The following is a 25,047-nucleotide window of genomic DNA, read 5'->3' as shown; positions in this document are numbered from 1 at the left end:
TAAGTATCGTTACTACTGCGGGCATTACGTGTATAAGTGTTGTTACTACTGTGGGCGTTATGTGTATAAGTATCGTTACTACTGCTGGCGTTATGTGTATAAGTATCGTTAATACTGTGGGCGTTATGTGTACAAGCGTCGTTACTACTGTGGGCATTATGTGTATAAGTATCGTTACTACTGTGGGCATTATGTGTATAAGTATCGTTACTACTGTGGGCATTATGTGTATAAGTATCGTTACTACTGTGGGCATTACGTGTATAAGTATCGTTACTACTGCGGGTGTTATGTGTATAAGTATCGTTACTACTGCGGGTGTTATGTGTATAAGTATCGTTACTACTGCGGGCATTACGTGTATAAGTGTTGTTACTACTGTGGGCGTTATGTGTATAAGTATCGTTACTACTGTGGGCGTTATGTGTATAAGTATCGTTACTACTGTGGGCGTTATGTGTACAAGCGTCGTTACTACTGTGGGCATTATGTGTATAAGTATCGTTACTACTGTGGGCATTATGTGTATAAGTATCGTTACTACTGTGGGCATTATGTGTATAAGTATCGTTACTACTGTGGGCATTACGTGTATAAGTATCGTTACTACTGCGGGTGTTATGTGTATAAGTATCGTTACTACTGCGGGTGTTATGTGTATAAGTATCGTTACTTCTGCTGGCGTTATGTGTATAAGCATTGTTACTACTGCGGGCATTATGTGTATAAGTATCGTTACTACTGCGGGTGTTATGTGTATAAGTATCGTTACTACTGTGGGCATTACGTGTATAAGTATTGTTACTACTGTGGGCGTTATGTGTATAAGTATCGTTACTACTGCGGGCGTTATGTGTATAAGTATCGTTACTACTGCGGGTGTTATGTGTATAAGTATTGTTACTACTGTGGGCGTTATGTGTATAAGTATCGTTACTACTGCTGGCATTATGTGTATAAGCATTGTTACTACTGCGGGCATTATGTGTATAAGTATCGTTACTACTGCGGGTGTTATGTGTATAAGCGTTGTTACTACTGTGGGCGTTACCTGTATAAGCATTGTTACTACTGCTGGCGTTATGTGTATAAGCGTAGTTTCTACTGTGGGCATTATGTGTATAAGTATCGTTACTACTGCGGGTGTTATGTGTATAAGCGTTGTTACTACTGTGTGCGTTACGTGTATAAGTATATGCCCAAATGTTATTTCATATTATTTATTGTTACACAATAAATTGTATATTGGACATTTATTCTGCTCAATATTTTTTTTCATTGGTCTGTAACCAATTATTTTGAAACCCCCCTTTTAAAATCCTGTTTGCCACTGCCTTTACCTTGTAAGTAAGCAGCGCTGCAGCAGTACACAGCATCAGTGTCTGCTCTGATGCTCTGCAGCACTAAATTAGTGATAATAAATAAGTGTGCTGCACGTCCCAATATTTTTATTTCATTTATTTACCATTTTTTAAATATGTTCTTGGAAGTGGCATATTCAATAATATGGGACGAAGAACTTTTGGCACTCAAGCTGTTGTTGAAATACACTTAACAACATGTCAGTTTTGCTATTAAAACTGTTGCAAGGCATGCTGGAAGGTGTAGTTCAACAACAGCTGGAGTGCCAAAGGTTCCTCACTCATACTGTATATTCCAAAATGTTTTCCTTTGATAGGGCCTGGGCCAATTATCATTACTGTGGGTGTTAGAGTCAGAGGAGAGTGCAAAATACCTATATGCCCTATATATCCTGTCTCTGCAGATGGGGGCCCCTTCAAAACCTTGCTATGGGGCCCGAAAAAGTTCTGGTTACGGCCTTGAGCTGCCGCTTCCAAAAATGTCTGCTGGTCATAGAGGAGGGCTGCAGCGTATGGCGAGCCGCAGCAACTTCTACTCCCATGTGCCTTTGTGGAGTCAGTCTGTCTTCAGGCACTGAGCAACAGCCACCACCCTCCTATATCCAGTCTCCACCGCAGAACACCAAGCTCAGACCCCAGAGCTGTAATCCCCCTGGGCAACAAGCATGTAACACACCCCCCCCCCCCCATGGCAAGGAGTATAAATCCCCTGACTTCAATCATGTAATCCCCTGGGAATGAGGATGTATATCCTGGCAACAAGCATGCAACCCCTGACATTGCATATGTAGCCCCTAATATTGGGCATGTATTTATGTATGTGATGAGCATTACAGTGTATGGTATAATGTGTAATGGGCATTATGGCATGTTGTATCATTTGTAAGGGGCATTTTTGTGTGTGGTATAATGTGTAATAGCATTACAGTGTGCGGTGTAATGTGTAATGGGAATCATGGTGTGTGAATGTGTAATGAGCATTACAGTGTGTGAATGTATAATGGGCACTAGTGTGTAATGGGCTTTAAATTTGAAGTAAACAAAACAAGCCACAATGTGTTTTTTTTGTGTGTGTTTGGGGGCCCAAACCATATTTTTGAACCTGGGCCCACAACTCGCTTGTTCCGCCTCTGTGGGGACCAGTGCAGTGGATAGCGCTGCTGCATGCGGCGTGGACGGCTGCTGATCGGCAATGGCCGGGGACTCATTTTTATTTTATTTTATATAACATACATGGCCTGGAGAGGAGGCAGGACAGTAGCCGCTTGGAGAGAGGCCGCATCCAGTAGCAGGCAGGGCACTGTTCGCCGGGGAGTGCACTGGGAGGAGGCAGGGCAGCGGACTCTGGAGTGACAGTCTCACTCTGAGTCTGTGATTGTATGTGTGTTGGGACGTCATGACGTCACCGCGCACATTACAAGAGGCGCAAACTGTGCTGGGGCAGGGTGGGAGGTTCAGAACGGAAGAAGCCTGTGTTGCGCAGCAGTTGGAGTCCTCAGTTGTGGCTCCTACTCCCCTGAGTCCGCTCACAGCAGCAGAAGACTGCTCTCAGCAGTCCAATGGCTGTGGCATCAACTAACTGTGCACTAGCATGAGGGAGGGATGGGATCAATAGGAACAGTGTATGCATGCATGTATGTATGTATGTATCTATGAGAGTTGCGGTGTTGTATGTAAGACAGCGGTTTATGTATGAGATTGGTGTGTGTATGAGAGTGGCAGTGTATGTATTAGAACGGTGTATGTATGTATGAGAGTTGCGGTGTTGTATATAAGACATCGGTGTATGTATGAGATTGGTGTGTGTATGAGAGTGGCAGTGTATGTAGTAGAACGGTGTATGTATGTATGAGAGTTGCGGTGTTGTATGTAAGACATCGGTTTATGTATGAGATTGGTGTGTGTATGAGAGTGGCAGTGTATGTAGTAGAACGGTGTATGTATGTATGAGAGTTGCGGTGTTGTATGTAAGACAGCGGTTTATGTATGAGATTGGTGTGTGTATGAGAGTGGCAGTGTATGTAGTAGAACGGTGTATGTATGTATGAGAGTTGCGGTGTTGTATGTAAGACAGCGGTTTATGTATGAGATTGGTGTGTGTATGAGAGTGGCAGTGTATGTATTAGAACGGTGTATGTATGTATGAGAGTGGTGGTGTATGTATGTATGTATGTCTGTATGAGAGTGGCGGTGTATGTATGTATGAGAGTGGCGGTGTATGTATGTATGGTCAATAGTGGCGGAGTATGTATGAGAGCGATGTATGTTTTAATACAGGATTACGGTTAAAAAAAAGTCTGCAGTAAGTTGTTTTGTGGACTAGCATGAAAATCATCGGTAACACTAACAACGGTTCTTGTACGGCACTAGCCATAGTGCCGTAGTGTAGTTGTTAGTTGGGGGGTCTGGGGGCCTGGCACCAGCAAGCCTGGCAGGCCATTGTTGCATGTGGTATACTATGTAATGGGTGTGTGACGTGTCATAGGCATTATGGTGTGATTTTTTTGGGGAGCGCCTGCGGCGCGCACTATCCCAGTTGTCCCTACTTTACAAAAATGAGTAAAGCCCTGACATGATGTGTAATGTGCATTACGGGGTGTGGCATTCGTTTTGCCTGTCAACAATTTATCTAAGTATAGTGATGTAATAATCCCGCCTGATGTAATGTTGGCTCCACCCCTTATTGATTTGTTGCCGCCCACATGAGGCCACTTTCAGAAATTTTCCAGGGCCACTTTTAGTTCCCAATCCGCCCCTGACTCCAGACTTGGGGGTGGCCATCAGGAGGGCAGCAGTGACTGGTTACATCATCTAGGTAGACCCAGTTGCGGCACTTCCTGTCAGTCAACTTCCGACCACATTACACCGTACCAGTGGTGTAAGTAGAAATTTTGCTCCCCCATGCCAAAAAAAGTTTCTGGCGCCCCACCGCCCCATTTCGGAAGTAAAATAAATAATTTGCATATACCTCTATGGCGCCCATTTATTAAAGAGTGTGTGGCCTCACTGCAAGGACGCAGCCTCGCTACACACCATAATGCTCATTACACATTATGCCCCACACCGTAATGCTAATTACACGTTATGCCCCACACCGTAATGCTCATTACAAATTATGCCATACACCATAATGCTCATTACACATTATGCCCCACACCGTAATGCTCATTACACATTATGCCCCACACCGTAATGCTCATTACACATTATGCCACACACCGTAATGCTCATTACACATTATGCCACACGCCGTAATGCTCATTACATATTATGCCACACGCCGTAATGCTCATTACACATTATGCCACACGCCGTAATGCTCATTACACATTATGCCACACGCCGTAATGCTCATTACACATTATGCCACACGCAGTAATGCTCATTAAACATTATGCCACACGCCGTAATGCTCATTACACATTATGCCACATGCCGTAATGCTCATTACACATTATGCCACACACTGTAATGCTCATTACACAATATGCCCCACATCATAATGCTCATTACACATTATGCCCCACACCGTAATGTTCATTACACAAGAGACTCAGGCCCAACACTTCAGCAAATTTCAAATGTATTAAAGTAAGTACAAGGTTACCCTTACCTGCACGGCTATGCTGCTGAGGCTTTGTGTCCTCCTTCAATGTCTGAAACTCACACTTCTCCAGTCCATCCTTCAGCTGTTGCCCCGCCCACGGGATGAATTAATTTAGCTGGGTGCTCCACAAGTGACATGCGGGCACCCGGCAAACAATGGGCGGCTGTACAATTCTCAGATCTGCCGGATGTTTGCCTCCTGTTCTGGCAAATGTACAAATTCCAAAATGACAGATGGGCATGTGCCTTGATTCCCCCCCCCCCCCTCTGTTTCTGGGCCTGCCTGTCAGTGCAGCAAGAATCCCGGACCTGGCGCTCCCCAAAGACTCCGCCGGCATTGGCTCCCCCAAGCTGCCATGGGATCTGCGGACCCGTTGTTACGCCAATGATTCGTACGCATTTTCTGTTGTTATTTGAGCTTGTTCCTGCCTGCTATGATCTGTCCACATGTGCATTCATTCGATAATCACTCACCATGTGAAGGGACGGGGGCCCATGTGGTACAAGAAAAAAATCATGTTGACCTTTGCATGTGTCAATCATTTCCATGTCGACATTTTGCTTGTGTTGACCTTTTTACTGTCGACCTTGTACAAGGCGACCTAATTAACCAAACCCGTAATTGGCTGTGCTGTAACAATACTTATATTCCCAATGTTATATACATTCTATATTGTTAGATACATTTCATTTTCTTTTAAATATATTTATAATTTTTGTAAAACTATTAAACAGCATTGTCCCAATCTGCCCCATCCGTAGTCTACGCTGTGAATGCTGTCATTAGCCAAATTGGCACATAAAATTACTTGGTCACTAACTGCAGAACCCTGTCCCCCCTGCAGGAGGTGCACTCCACCTACACGATTTTGCCATCCTGAGCGTGGACTGGCTGGTAAAAAATGCCACCTATCTGCCAGACTGTTACATCTGCTTTACCCAGGCTGGGTATACCAGGTTTGTGTTTTCCAGACCGGCCCCGGCGGGACAGCTGCCCCCCGGCTGCTCAGAGTGGATCCTCCTGGACACTTACAGGAAGAAGCTGGCCAGCGTCACGGAGTTTGATAACAGGTCAGTCAATGGGATTCTGATGTTAAGGGATTAGAATCTGGGGGCTGTAGCAGAAATCCATGTTTTCCCTGTTCTCTGCGTGCTTCAGCCTGATACGGAACCTCACCCTGCTGACGGACAATCCGGAGCACGATTACCCAACGCAGGACATCATCTGGCGCCGCTTTGAAGGGGCTTTCATTGGTGGATCTGGCATCATCTGCTACGCCCCAGTCTTTAGGGCCTACATCTACGAGGGTCTCAGGGAACTGTACCTTGATAACATCCAGTACATTGAGCTGAGAGCCATGTTACCCCCAGTGAGTAGCGTGCTACATACTTCTTACTGTATCCTGGATCTCAGGGGCACAGATGACATCTCGGCGCCCGATTTATGGTATCAATACACAGATCATTTGTCGTCTTCTCCTCCTCCAAGGTCTATGAGCTGGATGGCAGCACCCATGATCGGTACTGGTCAGTGAGTACATACAGAGATGTGGCCAAGCAGTTTATGGAAGACCATCCAGATTTCATGGGGCTTAAAATCATTTATACTGTGCACAGGTGAGTCTTAACCAGACATTCTGGTGTCCTGAGCCAAAAAAAGCATTGATGTCCCCCCACACCTTTCACACAGGGACATAAGTTGAGCCCTGGTGCTCAGTGAAAGCACTTGCTAGGATGCTCATCCCCATATCACACAGATTCTCAAACTTGGTCCTCAGGACCCTACAGGTCGCCATTTCGAATCAAAAGTGAATGTGGATGTTTTAAAATGTGTAATTGAGGAATGAATACACCTGCCGAGCGACATGGAAAACGTGAACTGTGTGGGGAGAACCACTCCCATATGATATATATATACACATTTCCAAGAACATCGATTTGGACACCAATCCATCATTCGGTACTTGTGTATTTTGGCGGCGCCCCCGATGTCCGTCGTACGACGAACAGATCGCATCGCATGCCATGCACCCGATGCGACGCGATTTGGACCCCCTATACGACCAAAAATCGTATAAGCACCCTAAAGGGTGCTTTTGAGCACCCAAATGGGTGCTTACAATGTTAAATGCACCCCCACTATAAACGTGAACCCGAAGCGTGGCGAGCGCGCGAGGGGCGGCGGTACGCGTCCTACGACCTTTTCATACCCCCACTATCCACGTCGGCGTGGATTTGAGAATAGAATAGTGTGGCGAGCGCAGCGAGCCCGAAGCGCGGCGAGCCCCGCGAGGGGACGCGGATATCTTCACAGGTAAACGCGTCCCTTCGCGGGCTTCACAGGTATCCGCGTCCCCTCGTGGAGCTCACTGCGCTCGCCACGCTTCGGGCTCGGTGGCTCGCTGCAATATCACGTCGCATCGCATACCATCGTATGCGTTATGGTATGCGATGCGATGGGCGCCGCCAAAATACACAAGTACCCATCATTCAAACACCTAATTTCAGTTATTTGCTATTTAGTTACATTGTCTTTATTTTAAATCACACATTTTTAAGCAGTCACACCCAAGACCTTTAGTCACAGCCTCCCTTATTTAAAGAACACATTTAAAAAAGGATTCAAACCCATGACCTTCCATATTGCGGTCTCCCACCTTTCTCATGGAGCTATTTGTTCTTGTGTTTAAAGTATTAGAGTATTTTTTCTATATGTATGCCTTAAATTAAGAAGTGGTTGAATGAAGGTGCTTAAGGATCTGAGGGGTAGGCCAAGTGATGCTGGGGATTACAGAGGAGGAAGTTGCAAGTGAGCTATAGTAAAACAGAAAATTGACAGATGCTGCAGAACAGCACCTCCTGCCTTGTGGTGACCTGTGCAGGGGCACATACTGCGCCATTCTAGTTATGGCCCTGCAGGAGAGGCCTACATCTGCCCAAGTTACACACTCCTGGACCAATCCTAAAACAAGAGGACCTTTCTTGTTGGGGTTTTGGAACAGTGCGTCATGAAAGGATGCATCTGATTGGATGGCCAGAGCAATACGCCCAATCAGGTAAAGCCATTCACAGAACACCATGTCAGCTCCATGGACAAGTCCCCTAATCTCCAGCTACCGCTGGTTTGGATACTTGAAGTGCAGTGGTGCTAGGTGTTGAATGGTGGTTTGTGGAAGCTGTGCACTAACAATGTTATGGAAGTTTTACTGGAAACACAACCAATGCTGACCATTGGGGCCTTTTTAATTTTCCAGACATGAGGATGTCTCTAAGGTGAAAGAAGCCATTGAAGTCGCCATGCAGATGATGGATGACTTCCCTGACACTGTAGCAGGCTTTGACTTGGTAATTAACTCAGTCTTTCTATAAGTACTGGGAAATGGTGGTGTGTAACAGAGAGCAACATAATCCCAGTGCGTCATCACGATCAGATCTTCGCCACAGTCCCTAGGTGGGACTTACTTAGCCCTTATACTACATGATACAGACCCAGCCACTTTGGCATTTGCAGAATCTGTAAGCAGAATGCTCTGTTTAGCCCCAGAAAAGCCGCTGAGACTGTTATTTTAATGGAGAAAAAAAATGGTAGACCAAACACTGTGCAAATGCTGCTTCTATACTGGAGTGGCCACCACTAGATGGTGAAGGTTGACGGCTGAATAATATGGGTGTCTTTCTGCTTGTACAAGGGTTGATGGTATTCTCAGTGTGGCCTCGGCCGATTTGGAAACTCAACACAGTGGCAAAACAAAACCAGTGGAGTAATATTTAGAGCGGTACTTATGTATTATCTGGGCTCCCATGTTAAATGCACCCCATTTTTTCATACCCCTACTATCCAATTACGCATGGAGTTGATTTTATATAGTGTGGCGAGCGCAGCGAGCCACCGTGCCCGAAGCGTGGCGAGCGCAGCGAGCCCCGCAAGGGGACGCGGTCTCATAAGAAAAACGGGAGCCCAGATATTACATAAGTACCCATGCAAGACATTCAAACCAACAATTGGTGTTTCTGTAATTCCAGGTCGGCCAGGAGGATGCTGGGAACTCGCTGTACCAGCTGCAAGATGTCCTCAGCATCCCCAGCAAGAGGGGAGTTTCACTGCCCTACTTCTTCCATGCTGGAGAAACTAGTAAGCAACGTTGAATGAGGGAGAGAAGAGGCCTGCGAGCCCTAACCTTATAGACGTAGAGCAATGGTTGAAATCTAAATATACTGTATGATGGCTCCGAACTGTAACCAGCCAGTAACGGTTTGTGAAATCAGACACCTATTGTTCTCACAATAAGTAGTGTTTTAGCACAATTAAAGAAATGTAAAAAATCGGGTTAAACAAATATTTTAACAAGCTTTAAATGACAGGTCTTCCTGATGAAGCACCAAATAGCTACAAATTCTCATGGAGCACAAACCTTCTTAAATTTCAGGCATCAGCAATCACACTTGTTTAACGGATATTCAGCAACACTGTCTAGGATTTATTGCTTTTTATAATGTTTAGTGAGGTTTATCAGAACTGTTTAGTTATGCTTGATTTTTATAGGTTTGTTTTGTGAATTTATTCAGGCTGGCAAGGCATGGCTGTGGATGAAAATGTCCTGGATGCTTTACTGCTTAACACCTCCAGAATTGGCCATGGATACGCCCTCCTCAAGCACCCAGTGGCTAGGGAGATGTCCTTGAAAATGAATGTCCCTCTAGAGATATGTCCGGTGTCCAACCAGGTGACAAAAAGATGTGGTACCACGATGGGTGCGACAAAGTAGCCCCAGAGCATTTATGTGCTCATGTGTAGCCTTTTTCTGCCCTAATTGTCTTCTCTGTCTCTCCCTCAGGTTCTCCTATTGGTGTCGGACCTTCGCAATCATCCTGCAGCTGCACTTTTGGCTGATGGTCACCCTCTAGTAGTCAGCTCTGATGATCCATCTATTTTTGGTGCCCAAGGGGTGTCTTATGATTTCTATGAGGTGTTCATGGGAATTGGTGGCTTGAAAGCAGATCTGAAGACTCTGAAACAACTGGCAATGAATTCAATCAAGTAAGTGACACAAACCTGAAGGCTGGCTTAATGTTCATAGCCCAATTAGTTATTGCACATACTTTACTATTCTGTTTAACTATTAGAAAACTAAGTTAATTTCAACCTACAGATTTTTTTTGCATGTCCTCCAGTATTTACTGACTACAACTTCCATCATGTTACACAGCCCCGCGGTGACTGAGCGATTGCTTAGCCTCTCTGATTTGTGCAGAATGTATGGTCAACCTATCCAGATCCTCAAGTTTCTTGGGTTACTCTTATTGTCATTACTGTTATATGACAAAAATCATTAATCCCTATATTCCCATAGTGCTTTTGCACAGCTGGTATACGCTATTACCTTGTATTACATTTTGTATGACAATATCATGTATTCTGTTTTACATATTGTATGACTATATCATGTTTCCTCCGTTCAGTTACAGTTCTTTGACTCCTGAGGGGAAGGAGAGAGTCACGGATATTTGGCAGAAGAAATGGGACAAATTCATTGAAGATTTGGCCAAGGGTACTTGGGTGGAGAAAGAATAGAGGATGAGGACGCACATTTGACACAAAACCCGTTAATCGGCATCATGTGAATCTTCTGGAGTGTGGAAAGTTAATTTCTAGGAGGGGGAAAAAAACTTTACGCACAATAGTGAATAAGAGTCGCAGAGAGTGAATGTGAGTGAATGGGGAAGCGAGAATGAGTAGAGCGAATGAAGACCGGATGCCAGGAGAAACATAGAGGCCATGAAAGCAGTAAGAGGGGGGGGGGGGGGGAGGGGGGGGGCACTAGAGATTGGGAAAGCCATTGTGTACCTGGGTGTGGAATATAAATATTGCAATTTCATTCACCATTTTTCACTTTATTATATGATCTCAGTAATGGACCAATGTCTGAAGGTTTAATTAATAGACTTAAAATCATGGCAATAATAATTAAGGAACTACCTCAGTTTACTGGATATTATTAATGAATACTGCCAAATAACAGCAAGAAGCATAATGCTGGGTGATCTGTATGACAAATCTATTCTATATTTTCTATACTATTCAGTTAGGAAGCAAAATCTCTCTCTAATGGGCAAAACCATGCTGCACTACAGATGGGGCAGATGTAACACGTGCAGATAGCTTTTTTTTTTTCTGCGCAGGGTAAATATGGTCTGCTTTATTTGTGCACTGCAGTTTAGATTTCACCTCACCCAAATGTAACTTTCTCTGCACGTTACATCTGCCCCACCTGCAGTGCAGCAAGGTTTACCCAGGTACACAGTTATTAGCCTTTTAACTTTTATTTTTTGGGGCTTCACTTCCAAATGAGAATCAGGCCCAGTCTGCGGTATTATACTGGTAAATCTATCTTGCTCGCCCCTCTCCATATGATAGTCATGCCAGCTTGGGACACATATTAGCACTGGTAAGACGGATGTGACTCTGTGCTGGGCCCATGCTGCAGGGTTCTCCTCGATGGCTCGGTCTCTCTCACTAAACTGGGTCGTGTGCATGACAGACACGGGACAGGTCACTGATGAATACATCTGTATATAGTATTGAGTTTATATGGTAACAAAATAGCACCTTTTGGGGTCCTTAGAGTTCGACGTCCATCTATTGTTTTTCCCTTAAGATACATATTTCCATACAGTGCAAGTGCATTATCCAAATGGCTCCTGGTGTGGGTGCTGGTGCAGAATCTGCAGTGATGGTGCAGGTCCTGGAAGGCTGGTGCAAGTGCTTGGGTCTCTCTTATGAGTACTGGTTCAGATACTGGGCCAACTGGTGCGAATGCTGGGTTTGCTCTTGTGAGTACTGGTGCAGTAACTGGTGAGGGTGTTGGAAAGCTGGAACGGGTACAATTACTGGTGCAAGTGCCGGGAGGATGGTACAGGCGCTGTGGGGCTAGGAAGATCTTGCAGGTGTGAGTGTGGAGGGCCTGTAGCATGGTGCGAGTGCTGGGATCCTGGTGCATCACTTGGGAGACTTATGCGAGTGCTGAGGTTCCAGTATGAGGGTCTAGAAGGAAGGTGCAGTGCTTGATGCGAGAGCTGGTGCAAGTACTGCTGTTGTGGGGGCCTGCTGTTGGTGCAGGTGCTGTGAAGCTGGTGCGAGTGCTGAGGGCCTTTATCGGGTGCCGGGAGAATAACGCAAGGATGGAAGGTACGAGTGTCGGGAGAATAATGCAAGGATGGAAGGTGCGAGTGTCGGGAGGATGGCGCAGGGAAGGAAGGTGCGAGTGCTGGGAAGATAGCACAGGGGAGGAAGGTGTGAGCACCAGGAAGATTGTGCAGGGGAGGAAGGCGCGGGGACTGTTGTGAGAGCCTCCAGCTCACAGCACATAATTGACATTTCTTCTATTTGCAGCACTTACCCGAAATGTCTGTTTGGCCTGCGGACGATGAGCTTACAAACATTTCTAAATAAGAAACCAAAGTGTTGTTTTTTTTTTCATTTAATTGAAGCGTGTTTGCAGTTTTGCGCTGGACGCATGTAGAGGCCTCCACATGACTATATGCGCATAATTGCGCTGCTCACCTGCATCTTCTTTGATGTCCCAATGCGCCCATGACACAGAACTATGCATCCACATGGACGGCATGAGTGTCTATAGGATCCTGTAATGGTTTGACATATACAGCCTATTCCATCCCCCGATATATACCAAATAGTGTAGAGAAGTTTTTATTAAAATTTATCCTGAGGCAGAGACAAAAAAAAAAAAGTGTTACAAATCTATTTCTATGTAATAACATAACAGAGGTCTGTGTAGAGAATGAGCAGTAATAGCACAGGTCTAGTTGTGTAGCACATGACACGAGATGGGGATACCGGGACTATAAGTAGTCACAGGGGAGCTGCTTACAGTCATCACACAAGCCCGAGGCGTCTTCTGATATCCTATGCCAGTAGTTCTCAACCTCAGTCCTCAAGGACTCCAAACAGCGCACATTTTCCAGGTCTCCACCCAGAATCACAGGTTAAATAATTAGCTCCACCTGTGGATCTTTTAAAATGTATCAGTGAATAATGAATGCATCTGTGCACCTGCCAGGTGAACTGGAAAACATGCACTGTTGGGGTTCCTTGAGCAACGAGCTTGAGAACCACTGACCTATACCTTGGGGTGCAGTGTTTCTCGTAATACTGCAGTTTCCCAGCAATAAGTGACATGACAGCGATCACTGATTAGACAGACTTTATTTATAGGAGTTTATACATATATTAAGATAAATTGTGTATTATAATTATGTTAGGATAGACCTTATTAAAGGCATTTTTTCCTTTCTCTTAGTGTTGCGTTTACTTGTATGGAACGTGGTTTGCACTGTGTGGTTCCAATAAACACTACGTGTAAGTGAGTGTGCTTGGATAGGTCTGTGCGAAGATAACGGTGTGCGGCTTGTGTGCCTGGATCTTATCCTAGAAGATATTGTATTAGCATGTTACCACATGGGCGTGATGGGCGTGAAGCACAATGCAAATGTTGTGGCAGGTGGCTGTAGGAAGAGGACACCTTCTGCCGCATCTACGATCCAAGGGCTGCGTCCAAAGATGTAGTGGTGTAAGACAGTGCACAACACAGACAGGCATGATAACACACTCAATGACTACGCATAAATAGGAAGTTTGGTCTAAATGAAATGGCTTGGAGGTCCTATTTGTTCACCGATTATCAAATACTTCTACTGTATATAATTGCATAGGCTTATTTATAAAAATTCAGTCTGTTTGGTGCTGGGCTGTTTTCCAGATTTGGAGGTCATTAAAGCGGATCAAAAAATGACCATTACATTTTTATTGAATATAAGTAACATGGGGACGGGATAGGTACATAATTATGAAATATACAAAGAATAACACTTCATTGTAGGAAAACTTCAACTGTCAAAATAAAATCTAGGGAGATCGAACCCCTCACTAAGTCGGCGGAGAAAAGAACGGGCACCTTATGTGCAAGACTCACTCCAGGGAAACGAATAAAAGGGAGTCGAAGGGTCGTATAAGGGGGTCCAGACATTTCAAATACATAATGAAACTGAACATTGGTTGCGATAACCTCTGTACCTAGTATAAAGGATGAATGAACATGATGAGATATAAGGAGCTTAGCGATTATAAAAATATGACCCATTATTTATCGATCATTAGCGGAGAGATCTCCATGATATACAGGAAACAGCTAATTATGGGTGTGGGGTTATGGAAATATTAAGAGCCAATTGGAGTTTGCGGTTTGGGAGCCAATCAGGATCGGCAGTGGTATCTTGGCTTCTTATAGTCTGTCGGACTGAGCTCTGAATGGGTCACGATCTGGCGCGAGATTTAAAAAAATAGCAGCAACGACCTGCTCTTATACAGGGGAATGATGACCGCTCGGTCTGGCGTGCAGGAAGAGGCTACCATTTACCCCTTAGCAACGAGCAGGTTAACCCCTGGCAGAGCATGTAACCCATTGGCAACGAGCAGGTTATCCCTGGCAGAAAAGAAAAAGGAGGAACAGCAGCGCAGACCAAGTTGAAGATAAAAAAATTAGAGAATGGATCTACACAAAACTTAATAAAACATAATAAAAAGTTAATAAAAATACAATATATATATATATATATATATATATAAAAAATAACAACGACACCCACAAAGATAATTTGATGTGCCGGAGGGTCCGTTCCTATAATACCCCTGTATAATAAAGAGAATATGGATACAGAGATAGCTACCACCCTTAATAGGGTATATGCATCGTCCACTTGGGTCCGTGTGGTCTGCCCAATGCTGGTGTGAATAGTGGTAAGTCCACCGAATATGAATTGGCAATCTGTCTGCGGGTGGGATTGCGGATATGCCTTCTCCCTGCACCAAGGAGAACTGAAGTGGCTGTGAGGGAGGTTATACCCCCTCTGTGATTTGCTTTATTAAGCATATTGTGAACATATCAAGGTTATATCGAAATTCTGTGGGAAGAATGCTACAGAAACGTATAAAATTCTCTGGAAGAGAGTAAATATTGCATCTGAAATAGAGTATAATGTAATAAAATACCTGCAACTGCGATCCCGCACGTGGTTGGAAAGACTCTGGTGTCTTAGTTCTGAAGGCCATTCTGAGCGACCATGAAGCTGTTCAGAGGTTTGATGCTGCCACACCAGAGTCCCCTCACTGTGATGTCACCAGCCTGTGGGCAGATTTCTGATGGAAATCTCCAGACTCACCCAGATATAGTTAGACAACCTCCAATTACCCATAATGCAGCATGGAGGGGCTCGGTGAAGTTAGCAGTGTAGGTGTGTAAGTGTCTGATGGGGTCACACAGAGAATAAAAGGACAAAAGTCCTGCTTCATAATCCAGGTATATCCTCACTCTGGCACAGGGGATATTGTCAGCTACCCGGATCTCTGTCCTGTCATGTAATACTGAGTACCGATTACCATACCCTCTACAAAGGCACCAAGACTTGTTATTATATCCAATGTATGAATGGTGTCCATTCCTGACTATACTGGGATAACACATCCCCACCCTCCAGAGCCCTGATTTACTGACATCCACCTCCCAGTAATGTGCCCCAAAGGAGAATCCCCTGGTGCTTATTACCTGCCGACACTGAAATCTCTCTGGTGTTACTGGATATTTCTGCTTTGGTGACCATGATGCAGTTTTCCCGTCACGGGATATATGTATATTATTAGCAGCTGTGGTTGCATCCAGTATTATAATTTCTGTAGCTTCCTGCACATAGAACAGTGTATTTATACCTGTTAGTATATCAGACTCTGTATTACCAGCTGTGGTTACATCCTGTAATACATTTGTAGCTTCCGGCACATAGATCCCTTTATTTATACCGGTTATTATATCAGATAACGTGTGTAATGTCCCTGAGATAAGACCCACATCCAGATCTCCTTCATCATGGACCTGTGTATAGCGTCTCTTTCTGTCTCTACTATCACACAAGTCCCCTGTGTCTGGTTCCTGTATGATAGTCACTGGATCAGACAGGTTACACAGTTCCTCAATGTGATGGATCTTCCCGGACAGCTCGTCCTTCTTAATTTCCAGCTGCTGGATCAGATCAGAGACTGAGAGTGAAACGCGCTGTTCCTGCCTGGAGATCTCACTCAGGACTCTCTTCTCCAGGTCTAAAAGCTGTCTCCTGATGTCTCTAAACAGGGCAGTGACTGTCTCTGTTACACCCGCTGCTTTTCCCTGATCCTCTCTCCTGCGCTCCTGCAGTCTCTGGACTCTGTTCTCAGTCTCCGCTCTCTTTGTGGTCAGTTTCTGCAGAACATTCCTCAGTTTCTCCTTCTTCTTCTCTGAGGCCTCATCCAGAGATTCCATCTGATGTCCTCGGTGCTCCCCAATCAGGCAGCAGGACACACAGATACAGGCAGCATCCTCAGTGCAGTAATACTCCAGGACCTTCTTATGGACGGAGCATTTCCTGTTCCCCAGGGCAGTGGTGGGGTCACATAAGACGTGTTCTGCTGACTTGCTGTGTACTCTCAGGTGTTTATCACACAGAGAAGCCTCACAATGCAGACAGGACTTAGCAGCGGGTACAGGAGAGTCCACACAGTAAGTGCAGCAGATCCCGGTCTCCTCCTGATCTGGCCGAGCAGACAGGAACCTCCCCACTATGTTACACAGCGTTATGCTCCGTATCAGTGCAGGACGCTCCCGACACACTGCTCTGCACTGAGGACAGGTATAAACTCCAGCCCCCTCCTGTGTATCCAGCACACGAATAATACAGGGCCGGCAGAAGTTGTGGCCACATCTCAGGGTTACAGGATCTGTATAAATGCTCAGGCAGATGGAACAGTCCAGCTCCTGTCTCAGTTCAGCAGACGCCATCGCTGCAGCAGGAGGGAGAAATGAAAATGTCTGAAATCAGTTGGTGCATTATATATGTACCTCACAGGACAAGGTTAAGTTGTTATCTTGGTTATATTCATAGACTCAGTAAATCTCTAGGACGCAGTTAATACATAAAGGGACATCATGCAGAAAGAGGTGCATTGTTTTATAAAACACTATGGAGTCAACTAGGTTAAGTCGGCATATATTAGCCATTTACAGAATCTTGTGAAGCCCTCTATGGGATTAAATGAAAATCCGTGAAGTATGTTTGATGTAAAATTGAGTTCAACAACAGAATTCGCACCTAGAGTAATTAAATTGCCTCCTAGGGGCGCAGATTGCCCTCTGCTTCTGTTACACAAATGTATGCAAAGCCGCACAAAGAAGCAGCTATTGGCGCTCACTCCACTATGACATTTTGCAAAAGCTGCTAAGGAGTCCGGTATAGATCCGTGCAGTCAACGACGTTGAGACGCCAAATCTCAGCGTTCGTACACGCTGTATTACCAATAGATTGGACACATCCCAGACACTACAATAACACACTCACTGAACATCCCAATTTTGGAAAGAAATAATATTGAAGGCGCTTGACTCCGATGATAATGGATTCAATGGGGGAAAAAATATACAGAACAAATTGTCAGTGGATTCTTGTTCAGAACCGTAATTTTGTCAATCCGTAAGACAAGTGATAAAGATGCGTACTTTTTACTCACAATTGGAGTGGTATGTGTACTCCTATCTGGGTTTCTTTATGACAGGACATATGATTGGAGTTTGTCCCTGTCAAGGTGTCCCTCGTTGTGAGTATCATGCAAATTCAATGGAAAAAAGAAGAACCGTGAGTGAATGGTCGCTATTACAAATCGGATGGAGGATAGCGGGAACCAATATTGCGTACCCGACTTACTCAGAAACATATATTCACGTGTGCATAAAGGTTTCTTTTATATGGGATCACCAAAGTTTGTGAGGATCTGCCAATAATATGTATGCGTACCGTACTTACGGTGCATAACACGGTGGTACTCCTATCTGGGTTTCTTTTTAAAACGATCCCCTCTATGTATTCTTAGCAGCAGGCTTTTGATCTCAAGCAGTGCATGCAAACAAAGGATGGAGACCGTCTTAATGTAGAATAGTGCTTTTATTGCTAAAAAGCCAATTTGAGCACAGTTGAAAAGAATAAAATAAAATACCTGAAAGATGTCCTTATGGCAATAAGGACATAAAGAATGATGGGGCTCAGTCACTCTGCTTGCCAACGCGTTTCGACAGACTCAGCTCTTAGCGCTCTGCTAAAGGGACCACAAATAAACTTGGTGGATTCCTTGTATTAGCGCTACGCTAATCAACCTAAAAAGCTAAGCATAACTTATGTTGAATTACTAAATTCACGCACTATGTCCATACCGGAAGTGCGTCATCAAGCTATTCACCTAGTACAGTATAAAACCAGGCACAGCGTCAGTCACTCTGTAGCCTTGAAAAAGACAGCTGAGTCTGTCGAAACGCGTTGGAAAGCAGAGTGACTGAGCCCCATCATTCTTTATGTCCTTATTGCCATAAGGACATCTTTCAGGTATTTTATTTTATTCTTTTCAACTGTGCTCAAATTGGCTTTTTAGCAATAAAAGCACTATTCTACATTAAGACGGTCTCCATCCTTTGTTTGCATGCACTGCTTGAGATCAAAAGCCTGCTGCTAAGAATACATAGAGGGGATCGTTTTAAAAAGAAACCCAGATAGGAGTACCACCGTGTTATGCACCGTAAGTACGGTACGCATACATATTATTGGCAGATCCTCACAAACTTTGGTGATCCCATATAAAAGAAACCTTTATGCACACGTGAATATATGTTTCTGAGTAAGTCGGGTACGCAATATTGGTTCCCGCTATCCTCCATCCGATTTGTAATAGCGACCATTCACTCACGGTTCTTCTTTTTTCCATTGAATTTGCATGATACTCACAACGAGGGACACCTTGACAGGGACAAACTCCAATCATATGTCCTGTAATAAAGAAACCCAGATAGGAGTACACATACCACTCCAATTGTGAGTAAAAAGTACGCATCTTTATCACTTGTCTTACGGATTGACAAAATTACGGTTCTGAACAAGAATCCACTGACAATTTGTTCTGTATATTTTTTCCCCCATTGAATCCATTATCATCGGAGTCAAGCGCCTTCAATATTATTTCTTTCCAAAATTGACCAAAGGAGAAAAAACTGCAGTGAATCTCCATCAATATTGTGGCAGCAGGGACTCCGTGACTGCGCCTTGGGACTTTTCTATACCTTTTTTTGAACATCCCAATTTGACTGCACTACAAGCTAGGGATGGGAATCATTTGAGGTTTCATCTGTAACATCGGATATTTGGTTAAAATGTTTAAAAATGTAATCCTACAATGTTAAGGATCCAATGTTTCTTCCGACATTTTTTCAAATTTTTTTCTTTTGTGTGTCACCGTGTGCAGCTTTCAATACTTTTTTTTCCTCTTTATAATATATGTTTAGCTTAAGTTATTAGCCTTTTGCTGTTATAAATGAAGTTAAAAATATAAAAAAAATAGCAGTGTGGGAGCCGCAGGGAGATGTTTGCTAGTTAATGCTTCATGTTTTTTTTCCCTTCAGTAACAAATTTACATGCATCATATATCCAATGTGTCTGTAAACCAACAAGATTCAGCTGAAAAGCTGCCCAGTGTGTAGGGCCGGGCGATGAGTGCTAATGCGCGCTCCCCACATCACCGACGGCATCTGCTATTAGCCTGCTGGTTTTGCCAGCAGAGTGAATGGCATTCCATAGTGGCCTGCTATGGAATATTCACAGTGGTGAAAATCACTGGAAAGAAAACATAGAATTTGAGATAGAATTTGATGGCAGATAAGAACCATCTAGTCTGCCCATTAAAACTTATGCACTGAGCGATTTTCAACCCAGCGATCATCGCTGTCCATACATGCTGGGCAAAATCAATCAGTGTGTAGGGCCCTTTAATAGAAAGATTATACAAGGTGTGTATTAAATTCCAGGACTGTACGTGTAGTTAATGAATGAAAATGTGCAGGAACACATCATCATGCGTATGTGATAGCGTAACCAGTGAGGCAGGAAGGTGGAACAAATTCCCGGTTTGGAGTAGGTAAACGCAGGTGGTTCATTAGAGCGATTGTCACGATCGGTGATGGAGCATAGAGTGAATATCAAGTTTTGTTTCAAAATTGGGAAAACACAGAGTGAAACCTACGAGTTACTGAAAATTGCATATGGATAAAAGGCAGCTGGCTACTACTGCACGACAACGCGAGGCCCCACTGTGCTCTCAATGTGAAGTGCTTTTTGGCAAAACATGACATCGTAGAGGTTAATCCTCCTCCATATTCTCCTGATTTGTCACCTGACTTTTACTTGTTCCGAAAACTTAAGACTGCTCTGAAAGGGCATGGATTTCAGGACGTAGAGGACAGAAAGAAAAACGTAACCGCTCAACTTCGAAGCATATCTTCAGAGGACTACGAAGCGTGTTTCCATAATTTGTACCGCCGTGCACAAAAGTGCGTGAGTGCCGGAGGTGATTATTTTGAGGACTATTAAACGTATGTTTGTTTTTTATTATTCATTCCGTCGTATTAGCCCCAGTCCTGGAATTTGATAGACACACCTTGTATATCATTTCAGAAGTATATTAGTGTATTATATGCTTAGGTAGCCGGTTTATTGAAAAACAATGTTTTGTAACCAATGTTAAAAAACATACAATTTAACTGATGTTTTCTTGATATCTCATCCCTACTACAAGCTACTTCGCAGGAACTCACTGTCCCACCACATTCCTGATGCCTTCTGTCCCAGTTGCAGCAGAATACGCACTGTGTAACGCGTGCACCGTAGGTCTTCGGAAGTGTTTGCGCAAAAGCAGGGGAAAATAATCGCTGATCAACGCAAATATCAGCGTGGCATACAGCCCTGAGTTAGACTCTCTGCTTGTAATGCTGCATACACGCTGCCCAATATATTGCCCATTCAAGTTGATATATCTATATAGCTGTACCATTGTCCAGTGTTTACCGGCGATATATCAACACATTTATTGTGTCTTGTCCCCAGCACTCTGTTGCCCCAGGTAGGGGTGTCTTGCCTGGGTGCCTTCCAGCTATGGTACTGTTACCCCTGCATATCCTCCTTGTTGCTGGCAGCAGTCAGGGACCAAAGAGACAGTTTAACTTAGGTGAAACATTTAGTTCACCTAAGTTAAACTGTCTCTTGGGTCCCGAGTGCCACCAGCAACAAGTATATGCAGTGGTAACAGTACCATATTTGGAGGGCACCAGGGGCAACAGAGTGCTGGGGATATAAGCTGGATGAAGCGGCACTCTAAAGACTTGTTGCAGTAGAAGCCATGACACTTTGAATAAAGTTGTTCTACTGCAGGGGTAGTCTATTTTGACCCCTTGGGTGGGTGTGATACAAATATGCCTCCAATAGTGCAGTGCCATATATACATATGCCCCCAATAGTGCCAGATACACATATGCCCCCCACAGTGCCGGGTATGCCCCCACAGTGCCAAAAAGCTGCTATGCCCCCACAGTGCCACAAACTGCTATGCCCCCACAGTGCCACAAACTGCTATGCCCCCACAGTGCCACAAACTGCTATGCCCCCACAGTGCCACAAACTGCTATGCCCCCACAGTGCCACAAACTGCTATGCCCCCACAGTGCAAATTTCCCAGCAGCAGCACTCACCATTGTTGCTGCTGCTGCCAGGCGGGGAGAGGACAGTCTGGTGTCCCCCTGCAGTCCTCCTGTCATGTCACCGATGGGAGGAGAGCACAGCACACCGCGCGTCTCCTTCCCCCTCACTTCCCTGTGACTGGGCCGCCCACCAATCAAAGCTCACTGGCCAGCTCCTGATTTGCTGCTGGCCCACGAGCTCTGATTGGGGGACGGCCCAGTCACAAGGATGCATAGTAAGGGGTAGGAGAGATGCGTGATGCGCGCTCTCCTCCCCTCAGAAGGAGAAGGGATTCAGGGAACCGGCAGCAGGGGGGACTGGGACAGACGGTGGGCAGCAGGAGCCGCACTTTACAAGAGAAAGAGCCGCATGAGGCTCAAGAGCCACAGGTTGGCCACCACTGTTCTACTGCAACAACACTACAGAGTGCCGCTTCGTCCAGCTACTACCTACAGTGTCTTTATGTCACCGGGGGGCACCAGGAGCACTACCAAAAAGATAAGGGAGTGCTGCATCATTCATAATATATACACACGGTCGTATTGGAGAGGGGAGGGGCCCTCCTCTCAGTCATGCAGACAGAAGACTGACTGTGAGCACTAGGAGCAAACGGACTATTGTGTAGGGCTCCAGGAAAATGGCACAACCTTTTCCCAGTGTTGTTCTTATTGCACTTGTGCAAAATGCCAGTCTGTGTCCTATGCAGTATAGCACAGCTGCATGGGATGCGACCCCCGGGGAGGTAAGTGCTGAAAAAACTGTGTGCAGGCCTCCTGGACCCTTGCGTACTGCACCCAGTATAGAAACACCACTGAATATCAGGGTTGCCTACCTGACCCTCTCCATGAGGGAGAACATGCTCTGCTCCTGGGCTTCCCTGGTAATGTATGATTGCCATCACCTGTGCCGACACCTTTCTTATCAATGACCTAGCTCACCACAGGTGCTGGTAATCCTACATTATCCATACCTCCCAGCATGCCCCTCTCCAGGAGGACACAATGCTCTGTTCCTGGGCTTCCCTGGTAATGTAGGATTGCCAGCACCTGTGGTGACACCTTTCTTATCAGTTACCTAGCTCCCCACAGGTGCTGGCAATCATACATTATACATACCTCCCAGCATGCCCCTCTCCAGGAGGACACAATGCTCTGTTCCTGGGCTTCCCTGGTAATGTATGATTGCCATCACCTGTGGTGACAGCTTTCTTATCAGTTACCTAGCTCCCCACAGGTGCTGGCAATCCTACATTATCCATACCTCCCAGCATGCCCCTCTCCAGGAGGACACAATGCTCTGCTCCTGGGCTTCCCTGGTAATGTATGATTGCCACCAGCACCTGTGGTGACACCTTTCTTATCAGTTACCTAGCTCCCCACAGGTGCTGGCAATCCTACATTATCCATACCTCCCAGCATGCCCCTCTCCAGGAGGACACAATGCTCTGTTCCTGGCCTTCCCTGATAATGTATGATTGCCAGCACCTGTGGTGACACCTTTCTTATCAGTTACCTAGCTCCCCACAGGTGCTGGCAATCATACATTATACATACCTCCCAGCATGCCCCTCTCCAGGAGGACACAATGCTCTGTTCCTGGGCTTCCCTGGTAATGTAGGATTGCCAGCACCTGTGGTGACACCTTTCTTATCAGTTACCTAGCTCCCCACAGGTGCTGGCAATCCTACATTATCCATACCTCCCAGCATGCCAGTCTCCAGGAGGACACAATACTCTGTTCCTGGGCTTCCCTGGTAATGTATGATTGCCAGCACCTGTGGTGACACCTTTCTTATCAGTTACCTAGCTCCCCACAGGTGCTGGCAATCCTACATTATTATCCATACCTCCCAGCATGCCCCTCTCCAGGAGGACACAATGCTCTGTTCCTGGGCTTCCCTGGTAATGTATGATTGCCAGCACCTGTGGTGATACCTTTCTTATCAGTTACCTAGCTCCCCACAGGTGCTGGCAATCATACATTATCCATACCTCCCAGCATGCCCCTCTCCAGGAGGACACAATGCTCTGCTCCTGGGCTTCCCTGGTAATGTATGATTGCCAGCACCTGTGGTGACACCTTTCTTATCAGTTACCTAGCTCCCCACAGGTGCTGGCAATCATACATTATCCATACCTCCCAGCATGCCCCTCTCCAGGAGGACACAATGCTCTGTACCTGGGCTTCCCTGGTAATGTATGATTACCAGCACCTGTGGTGACACCTTTCTTATCAGTTACCTAGCTCCCCACAGGTGCTGGCAATCATACATTATCCATACCTCCCAGCATGCCCCTCTCCAGGAGGACACAATGCTCTGCTCCTGGGCTTCCCTTGTAATGTATGATTGCCAGCACCTGTGGTGACACCTTTCTTATCAATGACCTAGCTCACCACAGGTGCTGGCAATCATACATTACCAGGGAAGTGCAGGAACAGAGCATTGTGTCACTGTGTCCCTCATGGAGAGGGTCAGTTAGGCAACCCTGCTGTATATACATACATGTATCTTTAATTTCAGATAAGGCAGCAGCCCGGCTCTGGCAGTGACTGTATAACTCCATGTAACACGCAGAGGAAACCATGGAACCACTTACCGACCTCTCACGCATCCAGCAGCCGTCTGGAAGTGACCAGTGACCACCCGGATACTTTGCCGCCAATTTCGAACAATTTTTAGAGACCAAAGTGCACTGCACGTTTTTGTCTCCTCCGCAGGCGCCATGTTTTTGGAGCCCGTCCGTTGCATTTTAATGTTGGTCTTCAGAGAAATGGCCGCTGTTAATGTAAGAACCTTTAGGAAAATGAGGAGATATATGGAGTCCGGCTGATTTTGAACATGTTTTCTATTGACCGGCGAGGAGGAGTTACTAAGGCGAAACCTGGACTACACATCCCAGCATGCTGAGCCCGTATTTCGGGGTAGATTAACTACAGGTGCATGCTGGGAGTTGTAGTTTGTTGGCGTGAGTGAGTGAAGCCAAAAGAGTTTGTTTTGTGTGAGAACTTGAACCGCCCGGGGCGGATGGACGCCGGGTCTGTGAGCTCTAATAGTGCTGGAGCTGGCAGTGCCAGTCTAGCAGAGAGCAGGAGTGATTATGCTGTGCCAGTCTATCTATCTGCCCAGCATAGCACATCGGGTATTGTTATTGGGCATTGGCTGGATTTCTGCCCAGCGTAGTAATATATATATGGCATTTTAGGTAATGCCAGGCTATATGCCCAGTAGAGTACACTGGGTATTAGGCAGTGCCAGGTTATCTGTCCTGCATCATATATATGGCATGAGGCAGTGCCAGGCTATATGCCCAGTGCAGTACACTAGGTATTGGGCAGTGCCAGCTTGCATATAGGGTATATTAATTGTATTGGACAATGCCAGGCTTTATGTAGAGTGACATCTTGTATAGTGTAATACCAGTCTTGGGTTTTC

At 45.4% G+C, this 25,047-nt stretch overlaps 2 protein-coding genes across 6 annotated transcripts in view; one reads left to right on the top strand and one right to left on the bottom strand.

The window, feature by feature from the left end:
* Positions 1–13,279, top strand: part of ADA2 (adenosine deaminase 2) — a 41,956-nt gene extending 28,677 nt beyond the window's left edge. For 3 of the 4 annotated variants that reach the window (XM_083180879.1, XM_083180880.1, XM_083180881.1), the window contains 8 exons: positions 5,813–6,038; positions 6,127–6,337; positions 6,457–6,584; positions 8,222–8,312; positions 8,991–9,099; positions 9,534–9,691; positions 9,803–10,005; positions 10,428–13,279. In XM_083180879.1, coding sequence (XP_083037005.1) covers positions 5,813–6,038; positions 6,127–6,337; positions 6,457–6,584; positions 8,222–8,312; positions 8,991–9,099; positions 9,534–9,691; positions 9,803–10,005; positions 10,428–10,539 — 1,238 coding nt within the window. In that variant the 3' untranslated portion in view covers positions 10,540–13,279. Of the gene's footprint in view, positions 1–5,812; positions 6,039–6,126; positions 6,338–6,456; positions 6,585–8,221; positions 8,313–8,990; positions 9,100–9,533; positions 9,692–9,802; positions 10,010–10,427 lie in introns of those variants that run through there. The other variant, XM_083180882.1, reaches the window with a different exon arrangement.
* LOC146073598 (E3 ubiquitin/ISG15 ligase TRIM25-like) lies at positions 12,430–24,277 on the bottom strand. 2 transcript variants are annotated; one of them, XM_083180876.1, is made up of 2 exons: positions 24,212–24,277; positions 12,430–16,851 (listed from the first exon to the last, which is right to left on the bottom strand). In XM_083180876.1, exon 2 carries the CDS (start codon positions 16,847–16,849, stop codon positions 15,200–15,202), a length of 1,650 nt encoding a protein of 549 aa, XP_083037002.1. In that variant the 5' UTR covers positions 16,850–16,851; positions 24,212–24,277; the 3' UTR covers positions 12,430–15,199. The 2 variants fall into 2 exon arrangements, with proteins under 2 accessions (XP_083037002.1, XP_083037003.1); XM_083180877.1 differs by having other exon boundaries at positions 24,216–24,271.
* Between the last annotated feature and the right edge of the window lie 770 nt (positions 24,278–25,047).

Source organism: Crinia signifera, chromosome 4, assembly GCF_055691185.1.
Source record: "Crinia signifera chromosome 4, ASM5569118v1, whole genome shotgun sequence".
NCBI classification, from domain to species: Eukaryota; Metazoa; Chordata; class Amphibia; order Anura; family Myobatrachidae; genus Crinia; species Crinia signifera.
This window is presented reverse-complemented; position numbering and strand designations above follow the sequence as displayed.